Below are 26,610 nucleotides of genomic sequence, written 5' to 3'. Positions count from 1 at the left end.
GTCGAGGGCGGAGAGGTTGGCGTCGAGGGCGGAGAGGTTGGCGTCGAGGGCGGAGAGGTTGGCGTCGAGGGCGGAGAGGTTGGCGTCGAGGGCGGAGAGGTTGGCGTCGAGGGCGGATTGGTCTGGGGATGAGGGGGAGGGGGAGGGGGATGATCGGACTGTTCGCGGGGAGGATGGTGAGTTTTTGGGGGAGGTGAGAAGGTGTGGTGGGGAGGTGAGTTGGTGTGTTATCATGACTTACGGACGGCTATCACGCCGATGCTGGGGTTCTCTAGCTGGCGGCCAAAGAAGACGCGATTGCCCTCACCGGCTTGCTTGAGGGTGGAGATCGCGTCCAGCAGCGCACGGTTTGCGGGTGTCCCGGCCTCCTCGACGGCCGACGCGGTCTTGAGATTAATGAGGAGGAACTCGGTGACCGGAGTTGCAGCCATATTGGTGATCTGACAGGGTACTTATTTTGCCGTCTGTTTTCATTAGTGGGACTCGAGGCCGTGATGGGCTGCCTTGCTCGTGAGCAAGGCATGAAACAGCACTGCGAAAGTCGGTTAGATTCAGGTTGCTTTGTGGATGCCGACTTGCATCATAATCACGTGTCGGTCAGTTTCTCTACTGAGCTCTCTCATGCATACGCAGTAGCTCTGTACATAGTTCACTAGTTTTAGAGATTCAAACAAGTGGTTGCATGCGCACTCGAGACAGAGAACCATTTCAGGGGGCTAAATGCCAGGCTTGAATTTGCGGGTGTCCAGCTGTGGAAGTGGTGTCCACCTATCTATCTGCCGCGGGAGACATCGACAGTCAATCTCCCGCACACTTTGAACACAAATTCCCGCACCTGTTGCCCCCCCATTGACTAAAACGAAAGGGCCGCGTACCTGCCGTCGAGTATTGGGTATTGGGAGCACAGCACGACATGTAGCGTAACTGTTCCCAGGAGACGCAACCAGCCCTACCCAGAGAGCCACAATGGAACTCCCCCTCATCAAGCGTTTAGTCACCCCATTCGTCGCAGCAAAAACTTAATTGCGGCGACGCGTACAGTGACTGTGGGTCGGATCCTCCTCGGCCGAGTCCGAGACGCTGGCTCCGGAGCAAAGTAGCCTCTGCCGCGCCCTCTCCGTGGTTGGTTTGTCGTCGTGACGGAGAGGTTCGTTTCTGGCATGTCGCCCTTACTATCGCGCTTCTCTCCTTCAGAAAGGATCCCGCTTGATGGGACAGACGGTCATAGACACTGCGAGATGTACTCTTCTCCGCTGTGTCAGTGACCGCCCCAGCGATGTGAACCCACATGTCCACACCGTGGTTGATACTACTCGACTTCCCCTGCAAGGTACACGGCCCAATCGGCCAAGAAGAACTTCCAGGTCGCACTCTGCTTTGCTGTCTCCTGATTGCCAGTTATGCGTAACCGACAGGGAGCAGCTGGGGTTCGTGACCCCCGAGAATGCTGCCTCGGATCTTCTTCTCCAGCAGAAGCGGCCGTCCTTCGTAAAGACTTCCACCAACCGTGACTCCATCTGCTGGATTTTTTGTGGACCGGTGGATGGCCATAAACATGACCAGGGACTTGTACCTCCTTAAACTTGGTAACGGCTTCCCACGTCCCTGATGGGCGCCGGCCAAGTTCCGTCGTATGGTGCTGCACATGGTGGTCGGCACGTCCGACCATCCATGGATTGCTCCAACATTTTCGTCATTCTCAAATAGAGATCCGACATAACGCCCACTTGGCTACTCTAGTTAACCAACGGCTGGGCCTTTTAATGTCTTGCCCAGGACAAGGCCAAGGGGCCATCGTCTTTATCTCTAGCAATGGTCAAGATTCGTCGACTGAAGTCATCGTAACTGCACAGATTGAACGATGTCGGTGGCCCCCCAACTCTGGAATAGGCGGGAATTTCGACAAGTAATCGTTCATCTATCGTCTCACGACACTCGATATTCGTAACTCGTCCGGATTTGCCAGCGACCAAACGCCTCTGGAAGAAGCACGTCTGTCTATATGTCATCGCTTTCAGGTTGGTTAGCGGCGACTCTCGTGGAAGCAGGCAGAATCAACTCACCATATGACGCCTGAATGTGCATACCACTTTTGTATACGCATATCCGTTCATTCGTGAAAGGTCATAATCCATGAAACCTTCCACAACATTTGTTGCCGGTATACAACCGAGCAACACCGATGGGCCTTTTAAACGTCGTGCCCAGGACGAAGACGCGCATGGCCGAGGATGGCCCGGGGATGAGCCGATGAGAGACTCGGGCGGAAGCTTACACAAGCTCAAGCTTCGGTTCTGGTGCTGGATAATCCAACGGTATGGACTCGCTCGAGCGAAGCCAAAGCGACAGCAGTGGTGGCTCGTATGCCAGAGAGCGATGCATTCATCGTTTCAAGTCGGACGAACAAGGCGACGCGACAATAATCAATGCGGCGGGCGGAATGCAGTCGTGACTGGATCGCGAGATATTAGCTTGGCTCCAACTTGGAGAAAAGGGGTGACAATGACGCACAGTAACAAGTCCAAACCATCGGCTTATTCTAGCTCCTGTTGGGCAGGAAGCAAGAGCCTTTATCCCCGGTACAGGACAGAGTGGCGGGTGTGACGAGCACTACTCCGAAGGACCCGACAATCCATCTCGTAGACGGGCTGAAAGGGGGTCAAGGCAAGTGATGGACGACGTCGAAGGGAGGAATAATATTTTGGTCAGGGAGAGACATTCATCCCTCGCGCGGTTCTGTCATTTTTGGTGGGTTGGGCACCCGCGGAAGATATCCGTTGAGGGCAGCCTCGTTAGGTTGAGGAGTGTTGTGACGCGAAGTGGAAAGGTGAGGTGATGGGTCCTGGGGGGAGCTAAATTTATGGGCAGCTTGGGTGGATCACTTAAGCGCGCTGGTCCAATCAGGTTGCCTAAACGAAATTATGCTATCTGAACGCCGCCTTACTGCGTACTGGATATCCAATGCGTAGTTGGGCGTGGATGCTTTACTCCGTACTCCGTACACTTGGTCTCCTTGTATCTTGTGACTTGACAGGTATGTCTTCACCACTCAAAAGACGTGGGCCATCAACAGTTGCAATGGACTCCCCTTGCTGACCTTCTTTCTTGGGTAGATCTTCCGCGTCTTCCTCGTATAGCGAGCCAAGGCCCCCTGGCTTGGAAACCTCTCCACCTCTGTCTTGTCTGGCGTCGTGAGGAAGTCGCAGATGTTTACCCAGACCCCTTGCATGGCCTAAGAATGAAGCTGAGTTTTAACCACTTCATCCCCTGGTAAGCCACTTGACGTAACGTACCTTCTTGCACTTATTCTTGCTGCTCAAATCCCCGGTTATCCCAAGGTCGTGGCAAAGTCGTTGCCAGTCCTCCAGATTGCCAGCGCCAAAGTAGTCGTGCCAGATCTGCGCGAATTGGATGCGAAGACCATCCACATTACCAGCGGCCTCCTGAGTCGAGTTTTGAGGGCCCTGAGCAGCGCCCTTGTGGACTCTATTATTCGACTTCTTCTTGACCATGATTTATGGTTGGAGGGACGACGCGAGGAAGCAATGGTCAAGACGTGATTGTGTGGGTTCGCGGAACAGAGGTAGAAGGCATCTTTGGGGTCGATGAAATGGGTGGTGCCTCGCCGATATATAGCCAAGGAAGGGTTGAAGCTGAAGACAAACGGTGTGCTGCATCGACCCGGTAACCATGCGCCACCGGATTTCAAAAGCAAAGTTATTCCTGGTTTCGGGCGAATCACTTCTTTACCTAGGCGGGCCATTTCTTTTTGGTTTGGTGGCTGATGATGACGCTCAAGAAGCTACTCTCTCCTGTTATTCCGTGGGTATTGAGTCCTGTCTGTTGAATCCGGCCGCAAACAAGGAGGTGTCAATGAGCCGTTGTGATACACATCCGTTTGGGGTTCATAACTGTCTTAGTCCTCACGCAGCACCTCGGCCAGGCGCTTCTTGACCTGTTCGTCATCCCAGTCAACCAGGATCCGCTCCTTCGAATCTTTCATTTTCCTCTCCACAAACGGCCCCATTGCATTTCTTTCCTTCTCGCTCAATAGGTGTACTCTCGTCTTCCAAAGGTCCTGTTTCGCAATGTCCCCTTCCCTGCTACCAAAGAATCTCGTCCAGGTGCTTCCAGAAGATGGTGTCAAAGGCCCAGCTTTTCCTCCCAGCGTAGTTGAGCCAGAACCGGCCAGTCTCCCAACTCTCCTGCATATATGAAGACAGTGTGAACCCCTTCGACTTCGTTTCCATGCTCTCCTCTGCCTTCTCCATCGCCCGCAGCCAGGTCTTCAGGCGCGTGTTGTAAACCTTGGTCCAATCGTCAATATCAGTGTGCCACGTCTCAGGCACATTGAGCAGCAGCCACCAAGGAGGGTCGAGAGAAAACTGCGTTGGAGCCACATATGAGAATTCCCAGTCAATGACAGCAACTATCTCCTCAGCCTCATTCAAGAGGATGTTGCTTGGCCGGAGGTCGTCGCACCAAAGCCTGAAGGAACTTGACCCGCTGGGAGCAGACAGCGTCGAGGGCTGGTTCTTGGACTGGGCAGACTAGTCGTCATCTACAAACCCAAAAGTCGACAGCCGGCCCTGCTTGGCCAGCCTGAGGAAGAGCTGACGTGCCACATACTTATTCTGGCAGTCATCTGTCGAGGTAACGAGGTCGTTGTGTTGAAAGATGAGTTGTGCCATATGCATTTCCGCCAGCGCAAGGTACCATTCGTCAGCAGTCCTATAGATTCTGTCCCCAGGGGGGAGGGTGGCGCGCGGGATATTCGCAAGCTGGAGCATGTTGTTCATATTCTGGGTTATCGGCCGTCCTGCCACCAAGAAGGTGTTCTCATCAGTCTGTGCTAGAGACCCAATGCAGGGAAAGCTGGGCTCAAAGAGCTGTAGCAAGTGGACAGCTGCTTTGCCGTAAAATCTCTCGACCACACCCTCGGAAACGCCGGGGTTCAACATGTGAGCCTCGGTAGGATCCTTCTCGTTGGGCATTGCTAGTGCGTGAGACATAGTTCCGCAGTTTTCGACATGTTTGATGATGAGGAAGGGCCCAACTTCAGACTCTGGACTCGACAGTCCGTAGAAGAGTACTTGGGCAACTGGAATCCGGGTGTTTTGCGCAACAAAGCTCGCTGTTGCAGCCTCTCAGAGAGTCTTCTCGCCTGGAAACTGGGCTTGGTTGGGCTGGGGCAGTCGAATAATAACGTCGTCAGACCCCCTCGATTCGCAGCCTGTAGAGGTTGTTGAATCCCCCGATCCTCAGCGGGGTTACCCAGGTTGCAGTCTTGCCCAATTTCTGCGTCACGAAGGCTTCTATCTTACGCAGGGTACAGACGCGACGAAACCACTTCTGCGACTCTTCCCAGGCCTCATCGTTTCTGTCCCATGCGACGTTGTCGAAATCTGCCCGGTCATCGCCCATACTAGCTGTATGGTGCCGTCAAGTTGAGTCACGGTAAATATTGAGGGTGGCAGAGATGCTAACAGGACTGGTATGACACGCTGATACGTTACTAGTTGAGTGGCTTACACTATGCCCATATGCCAAACATCACAGTTCGATCGAGTACCAGGCTCCCGGCTAGATCAACGACTCAATATTCGGAGATTTACGATGTTTTGACAAAAAAGCCCATGCGTGATCAGCGAGCCAACAAGTGCATTGTTTTTCTCGGGGTTGGAAGACTCGGTTTGAAAGAAACTTGGTGGCAGTCATCATGGAAATGAACAGGGGGGGAAGAATCAAGCCCCACCAATGCTAGGGACAAGCAAAACAAAACATGTCTCCGAACCATAGCTGCCGAACCATAACCCAGCCCCCCGAAAAAAAACGTTGATGCCTGCCATCAGGATTCATCTCTGCGCTAACAAGAAGTGGAAGCAAAGTGGAAACTTGGTTGTGGATTCGTTAGGGCCAGTCTTTCCGGTCTGATTTGGCGGTGGCTGTCAAACACACAAGATCGGCACCCAACTTTGCCAATGACCGGGTTGACCGGGTCTCCATGGCTTGTTGTCTCAGTTTCAGGGCTGCCCGATTCTCCCCCCTGCCACGTCTTGCCCTACTGACGGCTCTGATAATGGGGCGCCGTATAGGTTCAGCGCACCAGGGCTTGCCCTGGCCGGAGAACTGGGTTACTGACAGTTGTCGGCGCCTACGTGTCATGCCATAAACATGCCCACTTCGCGCCGTGGGCCTATCGTGGTCTTGCTCTTCTCCAATCGCGCCGCGTCTTGGGAGCGCCTCCACTACTGCAGCACTATTGTCTGGGGGCGGTCTGGCTTGCAGGCCAACCTTGCCCAACCCCATGAAAACGATCTTATAAACATGCAGCCTTGAGATCTGATCCTGTGTTCTTCTTCTATGTCTATATTTTGCGTCTTTGCCGTTCGCAAACTGCGGTGAATATCGCGCTTGGTGACTGCGAAATGGTTGCCCCTGTAGCCATTTGGCTCTCAATCATTTCCTTTTGTTGTGAACGAACGATCTACCACCCTTTCCCAAGTCTCCGGCCTTGTTGTTGACAAGCTTGACTCCCGAGACTCTCAGTGACATTATTATGGCTTGGGATTCACGGCATCCTAGATCTCAAACTCCACCGTGGAGAAGAAGAGATCCCGCCCTCCTGGATGGTATTCGGCCACTCGACCACAGAGCATCAATGGAGTTGAGGACGGGCCTGGGGGACTGTCCCTTGTCGCCTGTAACCGAGGAGGATGGTGGTTCCCCATTCAGCCCGCCATTGGTTGTCAGTGTCACCGTCAAATTCGCCGATCCTATCATCAGATCCACGTACCGTCGAACTTACGGCAGCTCCCCGAACTTCGAGCCCTCAGACAGGATCTGCAATGGGCTACTGCGCCGGATTGATCATTGTTGCGAGGAGCTTATCACGCGCAAAGACTCCACGGCCTTTCTCACATGTAAGGAGGGAACAGGCACCCCAAAGCCTCTGAGATTCGAGATGACCTTCCGCATGGCCAGGAGGGACACGGGGGAACAGACGGAAAGGACCTTCGAGTCTTATCAAATCCACCCACTTACCGCGGCCTTCGCTAGGGAAGTCACGCTTGCTAGCCACAGAATGATCGGTCTCTTCCTCTCGCACCATGATAAGGAGTTCAAGTGGCTTGATGGGTCCGTTGGGGAAGGCCATCGTCTCGGCCGCGAGACCATGATCCCCTCATTACACACGCCCTTATCGCCCTGCTGCATACCTCGGTCACGCTTTGTCGAGTCGTCGCAGTCCTTCGAATTTATTCCTGGCTACACCATCGAGGTGTCCTTCAAGAGCCGAAGCCAGAAACGGTCGGAACATGGGGCGTTCAGTAAAGTGCTGAAGATCAACAGCAGGCAGAGTTCGCCACTGAATCTCATGCTCAGCGAGGACCTGCTATGGCAATCGTTCCAGTCCGTCGACTCGGCCCTGGGCTCAAAGAAACGGCAGTTCGACGAGCAGCACGAGAGCTGCGGGGGTCTGGAAGGCCCATCCGCATGCCAACACTTTGACGACGAAGGCCTCCATCTAGCCCTCCGCGTAACGAACAACCTCGGTCCTTCATATGACCATCTCCATCGAGACATTCGAAGCAAACTGGTCCTGTTCCACGACAAGGATGGTCAAGACTGCCAGACTTTCCTCAAGGGCATTGAACGTCAACTGATGGAAGCAAGAGACGGCATCGACTCCAGAATCAGCCAGATGCATGATTTCGAGCTCAGGATCCTCGAGCTAAAATCCTCAACCTGGTCAATTCGCAACCCGCTCAGGTTCTCCCTCGATCCCTGCGCGTCCTATTCCCGCCGCAGCATCGAGGCGGTCCTGGAGCGAGTCCAGACCGGCATCAGCGACGTGCTCCGCGGCAACAACATCGCCATCCACGTCAGCGCCTACAAGCGTGGCCACCTGGTCCTGGAGAAGGCACTCGTCGCCCGCCAAGACCCCCGGGGGCTGCAGCACGATGCCCGGGACCCGGAAGACCAGAAGAAAGACTTTGTGTCTCGACTGCGGGCCCGCATCCAGGAGGACATCGATAAGGTGTGCAAGGACACTTGTTCGCTGGGCGACATCCCCGACAACGAAGTGCTGGACAACAAGGAAACGGATAACGAGGCCACTCTCGCGTCTAGGAGCGATGAGGAGAAGCAGGGTCAAGAGGGTAAATCCTCGGGAGACACACCCGTCGAGGATACAGCAATTGAAGGAAGCAGCCGGGATCGGGAGGCGCCCGTTCAACGGCGATTCCCCCTGGTCGGGAATTCGAAGGTCGTCGCAAAGGGGCACCGTGAAGACTGTTGGTCTGACGACAGCCAAGATCCCGCGGAGCCGAGTTATTCGCCATCAACCGAGCCTGGCGAAGACATGGAAGATCAAGCCCCTCTTGCTGGCGCCGCCAGGCCATACAGCACGATTACCTTCCCAGGATCCGCACCCGGCCAACGGTTCTTCCCCCTCGTCCCCGACAGGTTCTCATTGCCATCCCGTGTCAGCAGCGGGTGTATCCTCGCAAGCGAGCCGTACGACTTACCGACGGACACCGAAATGCACGACGGAAAAGAAGAGGACCACGAAGGAGGGGCTCGAGACGAAGCACCGGAGCAAAACGAACAAGTTCATCCCACAGAGCACTGCGAGGACGCCCCTGCCGCCGAGTTAGCAACTGACAGCGAGCCCCACGAGACGTGTTCTGAAGGATCGGTACCGGCCGGAGTGGATAAATGTCCGGCTCCATCAGTTGAGGATTCGGGTGTCGTCATCGAGGAACCCGTCCCAGTTCCTGGAGGCCCCGACCATGCCGCTGGAGATTTACTTCCTGCGGATCGGGTGCCTGTTTTTGAGGCCGAAGAATCAGGGCCTCTCGAAGAACACGTATCCGTCGAAGAACCCGTATCCGTCGAGGAACTGGGGACTACCGCGGAAACCGTACAATCTATTTCGGAACTTCCATGTTCCTCGGAAGCTGTAGGAGAACCAACCAGAACGTCAGACGAGGAGCATGACGAGACGTGCTCCCTGGCTACCAAGCCGTCCACAGACACATTTAGCAGATCAAGGATGGACGTCGCCCAGACACCGCAAGGCATCTCCCGTCTTTATCGAGACAGCGCAGGCGGGCGGGCCATTGAGCCCGAGACCCCTTCCAGAGCAGCCAATTGCGCGGACAGCGATGACGACTCGACCGCGCCGTCGACTCCGGCCTTGAGTTCGGGGTGCGAGTCATCGCCCAGGAACAGCCTCATAATCACGCCCAATAACCTTGCCACCCTCCCAGGCCTCAAACGGCCACTTCTTCGTGGGCTGGAAGAGGACTACTTGGGTCACCGGTCGGAAGCGGAGACCGAGACGGTCGATGGCCTGCGAGAAGGTTGTGCTTCTGACAAAGGCTTGCTACCCGGAGGTGTGTTCCCGAGTTTGCAGGAGCGAGCATTCGAGGATGCTGGACGAGGGACAGCGCTATTTCCTCCTCTTGACCTGCCAGCGGTGCCACAAAGTCCAGTGCCAGAGGCTCTGGCCACTAGTGACACCTTTGAGCTGGATGGTAAGGAGACCGAATTCTCGATGGAGGCGGACGCGGGACAAGCAACGGAGAGCCCGCCAGGTGGTTCGCCCGTGCTCATTTCCGAGCTCGCCGACTTCGACTGTGGTTCGTCGTTCCTCGATATAGAACCGGACAGCTCGATGCCCCGGCCAATGACGAAGTTCGGCCCCCTTTTGGTCTCGGAGGCTGAATCGAATCGAGCCCCGGGGCTCGATGCACCGAGATCTTCCGACTACAAGGCTACCGGTCCCGAGGTATTGACACAGGTGGTTCGTGACAGCGAGGAGTTTCCAGCTCCAGAAGGAATTACCGAACGCAAGGAGGATGAAGCGGACACCGAACTACAGCTGGAGGAGCCTGGAGTGGCCACGACTGTTACTTCGGCCCTGGAAATCTCAACAGGGGACTCCGAACCACTCTCAGAATCGGAACCCAGTCCTGGAACCTCGAAGCAACTGCAAACTGAACACGTCCCCCAAACCCCGACATCTTCCACATGCACCCTTCCCTGGACAGTCCCCATACCTCTCCCCAAAGCCTCCGCAACACCACCACCCCTCTCCCGCAACACCACCGCCAACAACCCGCAGCCGAACTCCCCCGACCAGCCCGCCGAGCCCAGCAGCCGCGATTCCGTCGACGACATCCCCCCACCGGATCCCGAGCCAGGCAGCGCCCCCGCCGCCACCGCGAAGCGAGACTACCGCCCCGCAACGGCAGGCTACCTAGGCCTGCGCGACTCGCGGACCATCGAGGTCGGCCTGCGGGGCGCCCTGGGGGACGGGTCCTCCCGGCGGCGCCTCAGCCTGCCTCTGGACCAGCTGCTGCTGCTAGGCGGCGACGCGACGGAGGGGCCGGGGAAGGGCAAGAGCGACAGGCGGCGGCGCGTGAGCTTTGGGGAGGGTCCGACGGCGGAGGGGCAGGGGCAGGGGCAGGGGCCCGACGCTGGGGAGGGCGCGGGGGTGTTGCCGAGGATGGTGATGATTTTTGCGGGGATGGCGTTTGCTAGTAAGATATTGAATCGGGCGGACTAAGTAGTTGGGCGCCGGTCGGTGTCTGGGGAGGTTGGGATGGAGCGGATGGGACGGACATGCGGTCACTCGTTTCGTTTACTCATTTGTTTCTTCGACTGCGATAGAAGGTAGGCGGAAACGGCCTCCTTCTGATACAGCCCCTGACGGGCTACCATATTTCGGGGCGGCGGCATTACTTGGCGTTGGGCGGCGGTTATGGATATGCATGGAATGGGAATGAATTTGCTTAGGGACGAGCGAGCATCAGGGTAGAATTTAAACGAGAGACTTCTGGGAGGTCTGTTATGAACAACATAAATAGGTAGCTAGCTTGCAGCAGAATAAACCCCCAGCCCACATCACAAAGGGGTTGACGGGGGTTGAGCAGATTCTCTAACGTCACCTCCTTCTATATGTCTCAAGAGTAACCTGTCACTTCATAGCAAGCAAGTGGTAGTGTGTGACACATCTCTTCTGTAACTGCCAACAGTAGACACGCCAATAATGAACATGCATTGCTAAATCACTAGGCAACACCTCGCTCTGAATAATGCTGCGGATAAACTGCCCATCTACAGCTCATCCCTAGCCATGTCCGCCTCCCCGGCCGTCTCCTTCTCCTCCTCCCACATCCTCTTCTTGGGATTAGGCTCGTCATGCCCGCTCGAGTTATCAGCACCGCCATCGTGCCGCTCCTCGGCCCTCCCCTCCCCAGCACCCTCGACAATCCTCCCAACCTTCTCGACCATCGAGTCCGGATCGGCCGGGACGCCTTTCCTTTCTTCCCCGCCCACCCTCAGCGTAGGGACCGCCCCAGGCCCCGCCCCGGCATCCCCCTCCACCTCCACGCGCATCTCCCCCGCCCCAGTCCCCACGGCGCTCTCCTCCCTCCCGCCACCCCACACCGCCACCCTCCCCCCAGTCCTCCACACCGTCCGCGCAGGCAACCAGACCACCCACCAGAGCGGCCCATAGAGCCACCTCCGAAAGACGAGCCACGCCAGCGTCGCGAGCAGCAGCGCGACGCTCGTCTCGAGGTACCACGTGTCGCTCTTGGCGCTGGTCAGCAGCGCCCCGGCTAGCTCGCGCGACGACGCCAGCAGGCCCGACAGGCCCTCGTACCCCTCGCGCAGCGACCCGAGCGCCGCCGTGCTGTCCGCCAGCGTCCGCCGCGCGAACGCCGACCGCGACAACTCCGCCGCGATCTGGTCGTGCGTCCGCCGCAGCGCCGCCGTCACGTCTGTGCTGGCCCCCACGACGCCGTCGTCGTCGTCGCCGCCACCACCTGCGGCCTTGTGCTGGCGGCGCCGGCGGTAGCTGGATGGGAAGAGTTGCTGGTGGTGGTTGTTGTGGTGGTGGTGGTGGTGGGCGGCTGGGGGAGACGAGGAGGGGGGGTGTGGGCCCGGCGACGACGCGCCGGAGCGGTTGTCCAGGGGCGTCGAGGCCGCGCTGGCAGAGTACGAGGCCAGGAGGAGCTCGCGCTCGAGGCGCTGGGCTCGTTGGAGGGAGGTGCGGGCCGAGAGTTGGGCTTTGCGGAAGGTGACGCGGCAGCTGGTGTGACAATGTTATTAGCTGTACAGTTCCTACAGGGGGCAGTTGGGCTGCCGGCTCACCTCCTCAGCTCCTGGTCCAGCCTCGCGGCGCCGTCCTTTAACCTGGCCTTGGCGTGCTCCGCCTCGCTGCCCGACCTCCCGGACCTCAGATCCGTGACCTCCTCGCGCAAGAGTTCCAGGTCTTCCTCCTCCTCCCGCAGGACCTGGTTGATCTCCGTGCTCAGCTCTGCGGCGACGTTGTCCTCGTCATCGCCGCCCAGCGGCACCGAGCCAGGCTGGAACTCGAGGTTGGCGAGCCGGTCGATGAGCTCCCTCAGCTGTGCCGTGGTGTCCTGGAGGGCGGCGAGGCGCTCTTGTAGGGCCTCGAAGGACATTTTTTTGCTCTCTGTGCTGGTGAGCCGGTTTGATGAGCTTGACAGTTTCGATAGTTAAGGAGCTTTTGGCTGCGAAATGCTGAGACAGCTGGCCTTAAATTCATTGGCGACGTCACTTCTAGGAAAGACACGTGATTGGCTAATCCCTGAACCACCCGGCTCCGTTCCGGCGTCGTGCATTTTTTTGGAGACCGTCAATTAGCAAGAGCTGAGCGCAATTCCCCTTGTACATACATACCTTTGACCCGGCCGACCTCGACACTCTCCACCCCCCGAGCCCTTTCGAAGCGACAAGTCACAGCTTCAGCAGCAGCACCTCCTCTCACCTCCCCAACAGAGCCTACCCGAGGGTGCTGCTCCCTCCCCGACCCGCCGCCATGATAACCCGATTCATCACCGACGTGACGACCCGGTTCAACCCCTTCTCCCCGCGCGCAAAGGCCGCCCGCGTCTTCCTCTCCTTCCTTCCCCCGACCGCGCGCGCGAGCGGCATGAAGATCACCACCCAGCTGCTCCCGCGGGCGTCCGCCGAGCCGAGCTCCCTGCACGTCAAGTTTAGTACGTCGTCGTGTCTCTTATTCATTCAATAATGGGACTCCGGTTGATTGTTGCGCTTTTTGCTAACCTGCCCAACACAGAGGACGGGAAGGAGCTGAACCTCGATTGCGAGACTCTGGGGATCAAGGGGATTATCGAGGAGGTGGACCGACATTCGCGAACCCTGCAGAAGCAGGCTGATCTGAGCGAAGGGTAGTCGTGTTGCGTGGACTGACAACATTTTATGTTTATCACATGTATCAATAATGAAGAAGAGCATTGGATGGCGTTGGGCGACGGGATTACGACATGAATACCATATTCATTTATCGGTCAACATATCAACATGCAAGAGGGTGCGACGCAGGGCTTTCCATCCTAATCCGCAACGCATCATATCATTTCAAGATGTGTGGTTACAAATATGTGTACCGGAACAAGCGCCCGTCCTGCTCACCAAGGTCCCCTTTTTATTTTTATTTTCCCGCCTATAAACAGTACGCGACAAATTAAGCCGCCGCGCCGCTAATGAAGAACCACTTGTCTATCGAGCTGTCGATCTTCTCTGGCAGGAGGTCCTCGTTAGGCGGCAGAGGAGGTAGCTGGTCGGGGGAGACGCGGCTGGGAGAGTGGCCGACGGTCAGGTTGGTCCTGGTTCGTTTGGTTAGCAAAGCTTGCCCAACTGCTGGCGAGCCCTCTCTGAACTTACGTCGAGACATTACCGGGCTGGACCTTGCCAGCGATGAGCCTGTCCCAGGCCTCGGCGCACTCCCGGATGACGTCCATGGCGTAACTAACGTCGTGTGTTAGTAACATGCTCTGCGGCCAGAGGGACTGACGCCTGTCAAGCTTACCTCTTGTTCTTGCACTCGCCGGTGAAGGCGAACTGGTTCTCGGGCTTGCCGTCGGGAATCTTGTAGATACGGAACCACTCGTTGGTGGCGCGCAGCAGGCCGGGGAGGTGGCGCTCGACGTCCTCGACGTCGTTGAGCTTGGGGGCCAGGGGGTCGTTCACATCGATGACGATGACCTTCCAGTCGGTCTCCTCCTCGTCTAGCAGAGCCATGACGCCGAGGACCTTGACCTGCTTGATCTGACCGGGGTAGCCGACGAGCTCGCCGATCTCGCAGACGTCGAGCGGGTCGTTGTCACCCTTCGCCTTCGTCTCGGGGTGGACCGTGTTGGGGTCTTCCCAGGTCTGCAGGAAGAAAAGGTGAGCTCAAGGCCGGGGGTGGGGAGCTGCGGGGCATTTGTGAGTAAATTCGGGGGGTAAGCGGGGGAGTCGTACCTGCGGGAAGGCGCCATAGTTCCACAGGTAGCCCTTGTGGGGGAAGCAGTTGCGGACATATCGAAGCTTGCCCTTCTTGATGTCTTGCTTGATGGGGTTGAGGAGCTCGTCCTTGGAGATCTACAGAAATGCCCGAGGGTTAACAGGCATACTTCAGCTGTTTCGTTGCGCGCGACCGCGACAGGGCTGGTGTAAGCTGACCTCAAGCTTGGCATTGGTCCAGCGGGGAATCTCGACGACCATGTTCAGGACGGTCTGCTCCGCATTGGCATATAGCGGGATGTCGTGGAAGGGCGAGATCGGGACGCCATCCTTCTCGAGGTAGACACGGTGCTCCAAGGTGTGGGGCGCCGCCACCCTGCGGACGGTGTAGGGAGAAGCCATTGGGGCTGGATATTGGAATTGGTGGTTGCGAGTGGGATCGACGGTAGCTGAGGTCGACAGATGTCGAGCTATCTGAGCTGTCCGCTGGGTGGGAATGTTGGGCGAAGCCTGGAGGGGAGTAGTTGACGTTCCGACTAGAGTAGAAGCTGGAGGCGAAGGAGGGGGAGGGGCTCCACGGGTTTTGGGTAAACTTGTGTGCGACGCCAGCGTGACGGGCCTTGATTGGCTAGGATTGGGACTGGGCCTGAGACTGAGAATGGGATTGGCCCAGGGTGGCAGATATTGGGCTGACCTAAACAGCAGCGGTGGGCGTGGGAACTGTCGCAGCGCTTGTCGGGGCTGCATGCAGGCAAAATTTTTCACAATCGCCTGAATAGATGACGAGATAGCGGAGCTCAAGGGGGGGCGCCAACGCGATCACTTTTTAGATGCTTCTTGAGGCCGAAGGAGTAAGGTAGGTTGGCTAAGAGCAGCCCTTCGTTTTTCTAAGCTTTAAAGGGAATGGAGACAAGCTGGATCCTAGTGCAGGAGGCTTCTTTTGGCCGCGGTTGTTGATGCTCTGAGTGCCGAACAGGTTCTCGAAAATTTCTCGGTAAAATGGGACGAAACGATGCCAGCCGCGGAATGCGTCTTGTATGTACGATCACAACGAGGCTTGTCCGGGAATCAGAAGGATTGCAGGAGTGAAAGAATTATGTGCTGCAGATGTACGTATACAAGGAGTTGGTCAGGCCAGATTAGTTGAGTTATACGATCGACAGAGTTCAATGATTTACATATGTCTCCCTGCGAGGGAATAGCCGAGTATATGGGCGTGGCCTGGGAAAGAACCCGGGCAGGTGGGTGGGGGGTTCGCAACCGGGCAACCGATAAGCCGCACTGTGGCTTGAGCATACGATTGGCAGTCAGTCTCCTTAAAGCACAATAACTCAACAGTGGACATCAATCAACACTCGCTCGTTATCGAAACCCAATGCATTCTAGACCGAAATAGTTATCATAGCGCCCGGAGGGTATTTGCTGACTACCGTGAACCCAACGCCTCCTCCTATTTCTCATCCCAAAGTCATTCCAAAACACGAATCTATGGGTGCGAGGTTTGGGGTTGGGGGGGAGAAGGTTAGATCAACCGGGCCGTATCACATGCCACTTACAGGCGCCGCCCCCCCTTCCCGTCCGTAATTATCGCTTGCAAAGCACCCCTTACCGGCGAGGCAGGTTGTTCCTCCCATACGGCGCCGACGCGCCACCGAATGAGGGCCCGGCAGCGCTCCACCCCTGATGGACGCTCTTCTGCACAATCAGCGCCGCAGCCTGCGCCGCCGTCTGGCGCTCCCTCTGCCGGTGGCGCTCCTTCAGATAGCCCACGGCCTCGAGCCGCATGCGGAGGATGCGGAGGATCATATCGTCGCTCGGGTCCGCCTGCGCCTCTTTCCGCTTCTCCTCCTTCGCCTGCCGTATCGTGCCGAGATTGCGGCTCATCATGATGCTCCTGCCCCTCCGGATCGTGCCCAGGCTGCCGAAGGCCCCGGCCGCCGCAAACGTCGGCCCAAACGTCGGCGGCGCGGATAATCGGTTCTGCGGCACGTTCGCCTGACGTAGCTGCTGCTGTGCCCGTTGGGCGTTCGCTGCGGCCATGCGCTCCGACGTGCGAATCAAGTTCTCTGTCGTCTCGAAGTAGAAGAAGTTCAGCGACTGGAGGTCGTGCCACTTGGGGGACTTGAGGATATCTGCCGGGACACCGAGGACCTCTCCGCTCTCATCTTTTGCGTTGAAGAAGTCGAAGAGCAGCTGCAGCCAGCGGAACACGATTTCCAGCTCAGGTTCTGTGAGCGGTTTCTGCGTCGAGACCTTCTCGGATAGAGGGGGCACCAGAAGGTTCTCGATGGTCATGAGTACTTCCTTCCACAGCCGTGTCATGACTGCCAGCATCGTGGCCCTCGTGAGCGTCTGATTCATGATAGCAAAGTTCTCATTGAAGTAGGCGAACAGTGACTGCAGAGCGTTCTCGACGTCGGCTGGGGAGAGGGCAGGCACCGTCGACTGCCGTTTCTTCCACAAACTCGCCATAGATGCTGCTATCCCCCTGCTCAGCAACCCGTTCAAAGCCTCGTGTGACAGCGAAGCGTTGATATGTGTGGATAACTAGATGACGGTGAGCGTTATTATCATTGTCACACGGGAAGACCACGCGGGGTCTTGGGTGTCAGAGGCATACCTTGTCGGTGATCTTCCGGACCATATCTCGCTCAGTCCGCTTCAAGTGTCTAAAGGCCTTTCCGAAATGGAACTGAATGTCATCACGCTCGCCCTCCATGCTGACTCTCAGAAGGATGCGGCCCTGCGTGTCAAGATCCAGCCAGAATTCGCGAGGCAGGTAGTCGCTGAAGTGGACGGGGTCGAGCTTCAGGGAAGTGCGCCCGACGAAGTCGTCATCCCCAAAGGTATCATAATCCCAGACGGTGGCTATGATGTTGAGCGGCCCTGCCACCGTCATATCAAGCGACTCGTCCCAGCGAGGGTTCAGGTTCCTCATGACAACCCGGGTCCTTGCGAGACGCTTCTGGTATTCGTCGCACAAGATGACGTAGGGATCACTAGTCCCATTTGGATCACACGCCTTCAGGTCCTCCGCTTCTATGATCTTGACGGTGAAGATATACTTGTTAGGGCGCTTAGCCTGCTGCCTCGGGGCGTCCACCTTTGCGAGGGCCTCGGCACATCCATCGACGTTCACCAGCTTCTCTAGCTTATCCAATGCTTGCATGGCGTATTCAATGTTGTTCAGCTTCACAAAGGACTATCCAAGGGAGTCAGAGACCGTTTAAGACCCTCCTTGCGGCAGTGCGGGCGGGGGGGTAGACATACCTGAGCGTAAAATTGGAAAGGCTCAATCCTGTCCTTCGTGTTCCATGCATCTTTGGCATACTTCAAGAACTTCTCTTGGGCGGTCTTGGCTTCGACTACTTGAGCCTCTTCGCGCGGTTTGTTCATCTCGATGGCAAAATCGTGCTCGACTATCTCGCAATAGCGCCCAATTGCGGCAGCGAAGGCTTTTGCCAGGGCCGTCATGAATTTCGCGTGGTGGACGTCGTCATCCCACCCAAGCTGGAAGACCTGATCAACAGTCTGGTTGAAGAGGGTGAACAAGTCGATGATAGACACACTGTGGCGCTCGGCATCCGTCGGGGTCGTCTCGGGGTTCTGTGTGCGGACATGGAAGTCGTCTTGCTTGATTGACTCTTGGACATAGTCTTCCATCTTGCTCTCGGCACCCTTGACCCATCTCCAGACGAAATCCTCAAGCAGGCCCTCGACATGGAAGGCGAAGGGTTGGGCAGGCAGCGATTCGACATGGATCTTCCGGATTTCGACCAGCTCCTTATACAAATCGAAGCCATCCTGGAGATCGATCTCGACGCCGTGCTCCTTGGCAACCTGCAAGACCTGCAGGATGAAGGCATTTGCGTCCTCCTCGAAAGTGGGAAACATGGTCTCGACCAGGACCCTAAAGGGGCTGACGCCCATGATCTCCGGGTTCTTGCGATACCGTTTCTTAATCCTATCGCACAGACTGACGACCGACTTGCCGAGCTTGACAACGTGCCCAAAGTGCCAATCTTGCCGGCTATGCGGGATGTGAGCATCGGTGAAATCACGGTAGGCCTGCGCGGCTTTCTGTCGAAGGCCGCCTTCGAGCTGCTGGGCGAAGTCGGCCTTCTCTTCGGGCCGCTGAGAGAAGGCAGGATCGTCATATATGTGCCTCCCGAGGACCATCATGACGACGGCAATTGAAGGAGGCTTGGGCTCGTAGCAGCGCAGAAGAAGGCTGAAGAGGTCTCTTAGCAGCGCGTCATGGAGATCTTTTAACGACTGCTGGTACACGACGAAGTCTGTCATGGCCCATCTGCTCGCGTCAATCTCCGGCAGTGTGGCTGTATAACCCTGGATAGGAGGGACTTTCTTTGGTTCCGGGACAGGGGTCTTGACGGACTCTAGAGCTACGTCGAGCTGCTCGGCCGTTGTCTCTTGGTCAAGGAACTTCCGAGCTGCCACTTCGACAAATGCGACATGACGGGTGAACTGCGGGATCCGCCAGCGGACGGCCAACTCAACCAAGAGATCGGTTGACTGTTCCGAAAGCGGCGTGTAGGGTCCTGCAGGATCCGAGTTGAGCTGGTCGTAGGACATGGCGTACTGGAGGATAGTCTTGTAGAATGCTCGCGGATCGCGGGGTATGAAAGTGTAATCCGGCTCATCCACGCTCCGAATACTAGCACCGTCATCGAGGGATAAGGACCCTAGGCTCAAGGGCTGCTCAAGCCCCAAGGCTCCGGTTTCAGGGTTCGAAATCATCTTGCTGAGATCAGCATAGGCCTGCTCTTCCCCGTAATAGGACTGAGGTCGGGCAGGCAGAGGTTTGGCAGCAGTAGACGTCGACGTTCCCCTCAGGTCTGGGCGGACGGCTAGAATCTCGGCGAACATCTGTCCCAGGTGTTGGGCTTCGTTCTTCTTCCACTCGTCGTAAGCCGCGTCAAGGTCGAAGTCGTGGCGTCTCAAAGTTCCCGCTGTGTTTGCCGACAGCCTGTACTGATATTGTTTATAGTCTTTGAGCGCCGCCTCCTCGGTCCAAAAGGCAATATTCGAGTCAAGGTCGGCCTGCACTTTGGAGTTTGCCAGGCCAAAGATCCTCGCAACGATCTGCACCATGGGCATGTCCTTGATTTCGTAACTGAGGGGGATTTCGACCTCGACAAACTTATGATCACCATCCTGTCCTGCGTCGATGGAGAGGTTCTGGTCGTTCGTGAGGAGTTTGTTCTCCAGCGTGCTGAGACGGTTCGTTAACTCTGACTGGTGCCGGTCACCGCCCATATCCTTCAAAATGCTTGACAAAAGCCGAACAAACATGGCAAGGTGCCTATCCACCAAGGGCTTGTAGGACATGTCGTCTGGCGTCTTCCCACGCATCTGCGCCTTGGTCGCGGACGTGTAGAATATGAGGATCAGAGGCTCGACCTTGCGATCCTTGTCTATTGACTTCTGGAAGTCCCTGGCGGTGAAGGCTGTGTAGGCTTCGGCAAAGGACCTTTTGACGGCGGCGTCATTATAGCCAGCCATTCTCTCGACGCCCTGCGGGACGCCCGACATCCTCTTCTCCAGGTGTGATCGGAAGCCGGTGGGGAGCTTGATGGCATTACTGGACGATCCCGTCGGAACAAGCTCCATCATCAAGTCGCCTATGGACAAGGTGTGTGACCTCGGCAGCGGTTTGGGTGTCGTGATGTACTCCTTGCGCTTCTTCCGAGGCTGCAAGAGATAGTTGAGGAAAGCGACGCGCAGGGCAAAGATGTAGGCATCGTCGTAGCTGACAACTTGCTGGCGAGCTCTCGACGCATGCCTTGAGTGACCATCGACGCCTGGGACGCTCTGGACGCTCCCAAGCCGGCGGTTCGGGTTCCACGATTTCCTCGAAGCTGCAGACATTTTGGGCGACAGAGGAGAACAGCGATGTTTCCTCTCGTAACTTGAAAACTACCTAGATGGCGGACGGGCTAGCGAGGGGGGTGGCACATAGTCGCAGTGGCCGAAGTGAGCAAGAGCGCACGAAGACAACCTAGAGATTCAACTCTGCGGTTGAAGAGGCGGGTCTTCAGTTACAAGGAAAAGGAAGTTTGACGTCCGACAGATAAACGTCATATGAGCAGGAGCTTGGGTTGGGGGCTGGCCAGTGCGGGTTTCATGGACTCAAGTGTGGGGCTTCAAGCCGCAGCTTCGGCACGCTAGCCTTACCCCTGACCGTTTTATTTTAGAACACAATCCGCATATACGCATACCCAGATATATATGCTATGTGAGCCTATCTGGATTGCCTCGCGACTCAACCAGGAGCTGATCCAGCTCTACAATCTCCATAAACTTCACACTGGCATAATAATTGTGCGATTTCAACATTCATCCTAGGTAGGCAGGTTATCCTCGGTTTCGGCCTGCCCCTTTATAGGTGGGAGATAGATGTCTGTCAGTCTCAAATCGGGCCGGCGACAGGTTCGGGCATTTGTACCACGAGTGGCATAGTGCGGATTCAAATACGGCAGGCGACTTTGGTACTCCATCCTGCACGTGGGAGGGAAAAACAAAGGGAAGAGCTGACGACAAAAGAGTCCGGGGAAGGTATATTTAGGTATCAGCAATAGCGTGACGTCAGATTCTTCAAAACGGCAGATGACACTCGTAGAAGGCCCTCGGCTATGGGGTTTATCTTCTTTTCTCAGCGCTTAGTAGGAACTGATTTCAGATCCCACAGATCCGTATTCCATCTTTGATCTGTTATTTTTAAACTTTTGCTGACCCCTTGGACCCTTATTAAGGCCTGGTGGGGATTATACGCTGGGCTATTATTTAGAGGCGAATGGTGTGAACCTGAACTTTGGACTGGCGAGTCACGAGGGGCCCTCTATCACATGAGATGAGGAGATGGAAGATGCACGGACACCGTCCTCAAGACTCGGCACATCCCATGTTATAGGTATAAGAGCCTACCATCATAGATAGGTAGGTAGTAGTACCCGACCTCAACATCCAAGTTGATAGGTACTTAGCCTGCCCATCAAGTTTACAAAAATCTACCAGTTTACGCTAGTGGGTGGCGGCCAAAAGTCGGGTACCACTTGATCTACCGTCTAGTACCTCTCGCGGTACCTTCCACCGGGAAGATCCCTTCCGCCATCACTTTCATACTGCGTCTTAATCTTTGTCGAGGTCGAAGCAAGCCACCGACTCCGGCTTCCATATCACTGCTGCAGATACGGAATATTCGCTGCAGATATTCGATACCCCTGGCTTCTACGTGTTTTCCGAGGACCCTCTTTTCCCAATCGCCCATGTCGCTAACCCCTGGCAACGCTGGCAGGCAGTCATAATTGCTTCCTCTTTCGTCGCCATAGCCCCCCCTAGGAACCCCGCCGCGTCGCAACGTCCACCGCCCGCGCCACTGCTTCAGCCTTGGGATCGGATTGGGTACAGTGTCCTCCCGCAGTGTTCGCAACCTTAACCTTGTTAGACCTGCCAGCTCCTTGCCAGCTCCTTGCCTCGCCCATTCCAGCTCCTCTCAACACGGCGACGGCGTCTCCGCCTCTGTCTCAATTATGGGCATCGTCAGCAGCAGGCCCGACGAGCCTGGCACCATCTATCTCCGAGACCAGAATCGATGTACGACACACATTGCATCATCCCCACGTTTGACAAAGGCTGACACATGCGATGCACAGTATCCATCGCCTCTTGTGTCATTAGTAGTCCACGAAAGCGCACCTCTCTCAACATCGTTCCCAATGCATTCCCTGCTACAAGAGTATCTGCATCTCGGCCCTTGGGCGATAGCGCTCCCGTCGACTTCATCCAGGTCCGTGGCATCGGCATGGCCCCTCATTTGTCCAAGACTTGCTGGCTGCTCTTTTGTGTTCTCGCTGCTGACACGCCCTCCCCCTCATCTAGGATCCAGAGCTATCAGCCTCTACCGGTGGTCCAGCGTTTCTTCTCAGACTAGCGAACGACGACGAGCTTGTCTTTACCTTCACGTTTGTTATCCGACAAGTACAACAACTGGCGCAGGCTGCAACAGGAGGTGTAGAAGCAGTCAGCACAGTCGACACGCAGATCAACGGCCTCACCTATGTCTGTGCCTCCACTCCACGAGAAGTCGAGAACCTCGTAACAAGAGAATTCCATGCCGATCCAAACTTGCACAAGAATGCCAATGTCGACCTTGTCGGCTCCTTCGCCACTGGAGGTAGCCCTTCGGTCACTTTCGAGTGGTCTTGGAAGTGGAAGCCCCCCAAGGTACCCGAAGATAAAGGTGGCGGATGGAGGAACTCTTGCAGTGTAGGCTCTCTCCCTGTGCTTTCCATCTCACCTCGACGTTATTAACCATCTGCTAGTTCGTCGAGTACGACCAGCGAGCTCACCGACTGGATACGCTTGCCAGCTTTTCCTTCTGGGTTACCAGTGAGAATCCTAGCCTCCTTCTTGACCGGTGCTCGTCCCCTCCTAACTCGAGAACAGGTACATCTCCCTACATCAGCCATCCAAATTCCCCTTCTCCGTTCCTGCTCCATGCCCCGCCAAAGGCCCGGGTCGCGTCCGCCCAGTCGGTTGAGTCCAGGATAAGCACCACCGACTACGAAGAACCCAAGACCCCCCAAGCGCCAACGTACGATGCAAGTAACGGTGGGCTATTAGCCCCGCCTCCGACTGCAAAGGAGCCGATCAAGGTCGATATCTCATGCCCCCGGCCCGGCGAGGATATGACGGTTGCGGACGATGGTCCCGTCTTCCGCGCCACCATGAAGGCGCTAGAACAGAAAACTGGCAACATGAGGATGCAGACGAAGAGGCTGATCAAGAAGGCGGAACAAGCTCACATTTCACAACTCGAAGCCAACGACACCCTGTCTGCCTTCTTCGAGGCTTTGAAAGAGGCGTCTTCTACCAATGCGAATGCCGTCCAGCCTGCTATCGAGCATTATTTCGAGAAGATTGCGCGGGAGATTATGGCGTACGAGCGCCAGAACGCTGCCAATTTTCACAAAATTATTGTCGAGCCCCTGAATAAGCTCTACACCATGGACATCAAGCAGGCCGAAGCGAAGAAGCGTGACTTTGAGGAGGAGAGCAAGGACTACTACGCCTATGTTGGCCGTTATCTTGGCCAGCGGCACGAGTCGGTGAAAACCAAGAAGCTCGCCGACAGTGACTCCAAGTACCAAACGAAGCGCCGTAATTTCGAACTCAAGCGCTTCGACTATTCCTCCTTCATGCAGGATCTCTCCGGTGGCCGCAAGGAGCAGGAGGTGTTATCGCATCTCACCAGGTATGCCGATGCCCAGGCCACCTGTTTCCTAGCTGCTGCGAATAAGGTTGAGGCCCTGCTTCCCGAGTTGGAAGCTCTGTCCAACGAGGTGCTCGAGGCGGATAAGGAATATCAATATCAACGACGCGAGCGGGAGGAGAAGAGAAGGCTGCTCGAGAAGAGCAATCTCCCCTATATCGAGCCCGAAACTGCCCCTATTCTAGCCAGCGCAGTCCAAACGCAAGGATCGAATGGAAACCTCTCCAATTCGGATACGGAGCTTGGCAGAGCCGATAGCACTGGTTCGCAGTTGAGAGGCGCGACAGCGACCACGACGAACGCAGCAGCAGCCACAGCAGCGAGCGATTTCTCGAGGTCGCCCGGCAGTTTGACGCACCATTCGTCTGTTGGAAGCCCCCCCCAGAACTCTAAATTCAGGGGCATCCGCGATCTTGAGGAAAGAGACCCGAACCAAGCCGCCAACGCCGAGAAGAACGGAACCCAAAGGAAAGAAGGCCTTTTATGGGCTCTCAATCGCCCGGGTGGACATGTAGACCCGCGAAATTTGAACAAACAGGGATGGCACAAGTATGACCCAACCTCCCCACTTCTGCTCGCCCCGTTTCACTAATCAATCTGTCTGGCTAGGTTCTGGATTGTACTCGACCAGGGGAAGCTTTCTGAATACAGTAATTGGAAGCAGAAACTAGATCTACACATGGAACCTATAGACCTGAGGATGGCGTCCGTAAGAGAAGCGAGGAATGCGGAGCGCCGGTTCTGCTTTGAAGTCATCACTCCGCAGTTCAAGCGGGTTTACCAGGCAACTTCCGAAGACGATATGAACACGTGGATCACGGCCATCAACAACGCCTTGCAGAGCGCTGTGGAAGGACGAGCATTCAAGGACAAGCCGACGCCATCTCCAAGCAACTCGGCCTTTGGAAAGAGAGACATTGGATCAATCCTGACGGGGAAGAGCCCATCCCTTAATCATGGCAATCACCATACCACTGCAGCCCTCCCGGTCAGGCGTACCACCGTCGGGTCTAGGCCAGGAACGTCTCGTAGCACCAGTTTCGATGATAATCCGATGAAGCTGCTCCAGATGCTCCGCGAGAATGACCAGGGCAACCTGTGGTGCGCTGATTGCGGGTCCAATTCCAAGGTCGAATGGGTCTCCATCAACCTAGGCATCATTCTATGCATCGAGTGCAGCGGCATTCACAGATCTCTAGGCACACACATCAGCAAAGTACGATCACTGACCCTCGACATCACTTCCTTCACCCCAGATATCGTCGAACTCCTCCTGCTGGTCGGCAACCGGGTCTCAAATATGATATGGGAGGCCAGGCTGGACTCGGCCGCGAAACCGACGCCTCAGTCCACTCGTGAGCAGCGACTCAAGTTTATAACTGCGAAATACGTGGACCACGCATTCGTGGAGCCCCTCTCTCTAACTCTGTCTCGATATCCCTCGGCGGACGAGACATTACTTGCAGGTATCAAGAAGAACGAGATCCAGGAGGTCCTTTACGCGCTGGCGCTCGGGGCCACTCCGAACGCCACCGACAAGTCCAGGGGAACACACGCCGTCTTCCTAGCCCTTGCGGCCGCAGATCCGGCGCCCCCGTCACCTACTCCCACTCCCACACCGACGCGGAGCACCGAGGCCGCTGACAAGGTGGTGACCTTCCCCGTGGCGGAGCTGCTGGTTCAGAACGGCAGCGAGATACCCCTCGTGATGCCGGCGTTCCCGCTCAGCCGCGCCGCCCAGGGGTACGTCGAGATGAAGCGCGGCCGCAGCGCGGCCATCAACGCGGCGGGGGCCGGGCCCGGGACCGGGCTCCACCACGACGGCGTCGGCTCCCTTCCGCCCGGGCAGGGCGAGAAGCTGATGCGCGAGAGGGAGACGCGCCTCCAGAAGCGCATCAGCGCGGGGGGCCGGCTGGCCAAGTCGCCCATTCCCGAGCGATAGGTCGCTTGCGGTATACCGTTCCTGGGGAGGCAGTGGTCTGACCTGTCTTGACAGGCCAGGCCCCGTATACCCGGAGGAGGGATGTTGGCGGATGTAGGATCCTTGTTTGGATATGTGTAATTCTCTTGACGAATTTTCTACGATGCATCACGCTCGCTCACGAAAGCATGGCATGCCAGTTTGGAAAGAGGGCATTATTCCTCCCTACGGGCGCACAGAACATAAAACATGGTCTTGGTTTGGGTTTCGTATTCTTCTACTGGGGATAAAACCCGCGGCGCGCGGGGGAGGTCATGGATTCGCTTCTATCGGGATGGCGGCGAAGGGAAGGCCGTCCCTGAAATATTGACATGGTCGAGGATCGGTTGGTTGAATGGCGGGACACCATGTCGCGAACAAGGAAGAGTCCAATCTCTAGAGGGGCCACACGAGGAGAAACAACAAGGCTAGGCAAACGTCCTTGGGTTGGTGGGCCATCCCATGAATAATCCTGTGCACTTTTTTGAGGAGGCGCAGCTCACGAGCCCCTTGGGTGTGGCCTGAAGATGTTCGGTGCCCAAGTAGGGATAGAAGGGAGGGATGGATTTGGGGAACGTGTGGCAAGCCCTCTTGTCTCGGGAAGTTCCTTCTCTATGGATAGTGGTAATAGTAATGAATGCATGTTGGATGTGAGACATTCACAATGAATACCATCTGGTCTCTCTCATCGTGGTGACTCTTGGTCGGACGGTTCGCTACTATCTTGTCCATTTCATCTATCTAGCTCCCTATCAGGATGCCCACTTTGAGTATCGCCATAGGAGGTATGTTTCGAGGCGCAACACCTCCAGATCCTATGAACTTTTTTCGAAATAGGAAGACAGACACCGATGGCCCCGACATGCATCATTAATTCGCGCAATGGCAAGGGATTTGCATGCCATGTAACCGCAAGAGAGATAGACCATCCACGAGGAGAAATAAGAAAAACCAGAACCCGAAAATATTCCAGAATCCCCATTACAGATTTCCGAACAAGAGAAACCCGTAGAGCGAAACAACCTAGCTTCCTCCCAAGATGACGAGGAAAATTCCAACCCCCCCCCTAACC

The 26,610-nt window shown here is 56.3% G+C and overlaps 11 protein-coding genes across 11 annotated transcripts in view; 3 read left to right on the top strand and 8 right to left on the bottom strand.

Annotated features, from left to right (window-relative positions):
• Positions 1 to 431, bottom strand: part of QBC33DRAFT_513100 (uncharacterized protein) — a gene marked incomplete at both ends in the record, with an annotated part of 1,372 nt that extends 941 nt beyond the window's left edge. Inside the window, one exon of the mRNA XM_060425955.1 lies at positions 242 to 431. Within this exon, the coding sequence (XP_060285816.1) occupies positions 242 to 431 (190 nt within the window). The remainder of the gene's footprint in view (positions 1 to 241) is intronic.
• A 142-nt stretch (positions 432 to 573) lies between these two features.
• Positions 574 to 1,096, bottom strand: QBC33DRAFT_327847 (uncharacterized protein). Its single transcript, XM_060423642.1, has one exon. The coding sequence runs from the start codon at positions 981 to 983 to the stop codon at positions 717 to 719; it is 267 nt and encodes an 88-aa protein (XP_060285815.1). The 5' UTR covers positions 984 to 1,096; the 3' UTR covers positions 574 to 716.
• Positions 1,097 to 2,875: 1,779 nt separating this feature from the next.
• On the bottom strand, positions 2,876 to 3,512 carry QBC33DRAFT_604512 (uncharacterized protein; the record flags this gene model as incomplete). The annotated part of the gene is made up of 2 exons (XM_060432246.1): positions 2,876 to 3,232; positions 3,294 to 3,512. 2 exons carry the CDS (start codon positions 3,510 to 3,512, stop codon positions 3,050 to 3,052), a joined length of 402 nt encoding a protein of 133 aa, XP_060285814.1. The 3' UTR covers positions 2,876 to 3,049.
• A 404-nt stretch (positions 3,513 to 3,916) lies between these two features.
• On the bottom strand, positions 3,917 to 5,424 carry QBC33DRAFT_576756 (uncharacterized protein; the record flags this gene model as incomplete). Its single annotated transcript, XM_060430934.1, has 5 exons — positions 3,917 to 4,115; positions 4,186 to 4,535; positions 4,566 to 5,130; positions 5,173 to 5,186; positions 5,218 to 5,424. The coding sequence occupies 5 exons, from the start codon at positions 5,422 to 5,424 to the stop codon at positions 3,917 to 3,919; spliced, it is 1,335 nt and encodes a 444-aa protein (XP_060285813.1).
• Positions 5,425 to 6,434: 1,010 nt separating this feature from the next.
• Positions 6,435 to 10,858, top strand: QBC33DRAFT_327373 (uncharacterized protein). The gene is made up of 2 exons (XM_060423640.1): positions 6,435 to 10,203; positions 10,513 to 10,858. The coding sequence occupies exons 1-2, from the start codon at positions 6,560 to 6,562 to the stop codon at positions 10,571 to 10,573; spliced, it is 3,705 nt and encodes a 1,234-aa protein (XP_060285812.1). The 5' UTR covers positions 6,435 to 6,559; the 3' UTR covers positions 10,574 to 10,858.
• A 266-nt stretch (positions 10,859 to 11,124) lies between these two features.
• QBC33DRAFT_604488 (uncharacterized protein) lies at positions 11,125 to 12,669 on the bottom strand (the record flags this gene model as incomplete). Its single annotated transcript, XM_060432245.1, has 2 exons — positions 12,166 to 12,669; positions 11,125 to 12,103 (listed from the first exon to the last, which is right to left on the bottom strand). The coding sequence occupies exons 1-2, from the start codon at positions 12,477 to 12,479 to the stop codon at positions 11,125 to 11,127; spliced, it is 1,293 nt and encodes a 430-aa protein (XP_060285811.1). The 5' UTR covers positions 12,480 to 12,669.
• A 15-nt stretch (positions 12,670 to 12,684) lies between these two features.
• On the top strand, positions 12,685 to 13,454 carry QBC33DRAFT_531297 (39S ribosomal protein L53/MRP-L53-domain-containing protein). Its single transcript, XM_060427297.1, has 2 exons — positions 12,685 to 13,037; positions 13,118 to 13,454. The coding sequence occupies exons 1-2, from the start codon at positions 12,857 to 12,859 to the stop codon at positions 13,231 to 13,233; spliced, it is 297 nt and encodes a 98-aa protein (XP_060285810.1). The 5' UTR covers positions 12,685 to 12,856; the 3' UTR covers positions 13,234 to 13,454.
• QBC33DRAFT_531293 (inorganic pyrophosphatase) lies at positions 13,319 to 15,486 on the bottom strand. Its single transcript, XM_060427296.1, has 5 exons — positions 14,506 to 15,486; positions 14,305 to 14,424; positions 13,871 to 14,214; positions 13,726 to 13,809; positions 13,319 to 13,667 (listed from the first exon to the last, which is right to left on the bottom strand). The coding sequence occupies exons 1-5, from the start codon at positions 15,031 to 15,033 to the stop codon at positions 13,526 to 13,528; spliced, it is 1,218 nt and encodes a 405-aa protein (XP_060285809.1). The 5' UTR covers positions 15,034 to 15,486; the 3' UTR covers positions 13,319 to 13,525.
• A 250-nt stretch (positions 15,487 to 15,736) lies between these two features.
• QBC33DRAFT_326780 (uncharacterized protein) lies at positions 15,737 to 20,411 on the bottom strand. The gene is made up of 3 exons (XM_060423637.1): positions 17,557 to 20,411; positions 16,907 to 17,488; positions 15,737 to 16,833 (listed from the first exon to the last, which is right to left on the bottom strand). The coding sequence occupies exons 1-3, from the start codon at positions 20,173 to 20,175 to the stop codon at positions 15,892 to 15,894; spliced, it is 4,143 nt and encodes a 1,380-aa protein (XP_060285808.1). The 5' UTR covers positions 20,176 to 20,411; the 3' UTR covers positions 15,737 to 15,891.
• A 1,425-nt stretch (positions 20,412 to 21,836) lies between these two features.
• QBC33DRAFT_447117 (PH domain-containing protein) lies at positions 21,837 to 25,520 on the top strand (the record flags this gene model as incomplete). The annotated part of the gene is made up of 5 exons (XM_060424417.1): positions 21,837 to 21,900; positions 21,960 to 22,093; positions 22,186 to 22,572; positions 22,629 to 24,127; positions 24,188 to 25,520. The coding sequence occupies 5 exons, from the start codon at positions 21,837 to 21,839 to the stop codon at positions 25,518 to 25,520; spliced, it is 3,417 nt and encodes a 1,138-aa protein (XP_060285807.1).
• Positions 25,521 to 26,222: 702 nt separating this feature from the next.
• Positions 26,223 to 26,592, bottom strand: QBC33DRAFT_531284 (uncharacterized protein). The gene has a single exon (XM_060427295.1). It carries the CDS (start codon positions 26,518 to 26,520, stop codon positions 26,272 to 26,274), a length of 249 nt encoding a protein of 82 aa, XP_060285806.1. The 5' UTR covers positions 26,521 to 26,592; the 3' UTR covers positions 26,223 to 26,271.
• Positions 26,593 to 26,610: the final 18 nt, after the last annotated feature.

This window comes from Phialemonium atrogriseum (assembly GCF_030411735.1).
Source record: "Phialemonium atrogriseum strain 8032-3 unplaced genomic scaffold QBC33scaffold_6, whole genome shotgun sequence".
Taxonomy (NCBI): Eukaryota; Fungi; Ascomycota; class Sordariomycetes; order Cephalothecales; family Cephalothecaceae; genus Phialemonium; species Phialemonium atrogriseum.
Note: the sequence above shows the minus strand (reverse complement) of the source record. Positions and strands in the feature narration are given on the sequence as shown.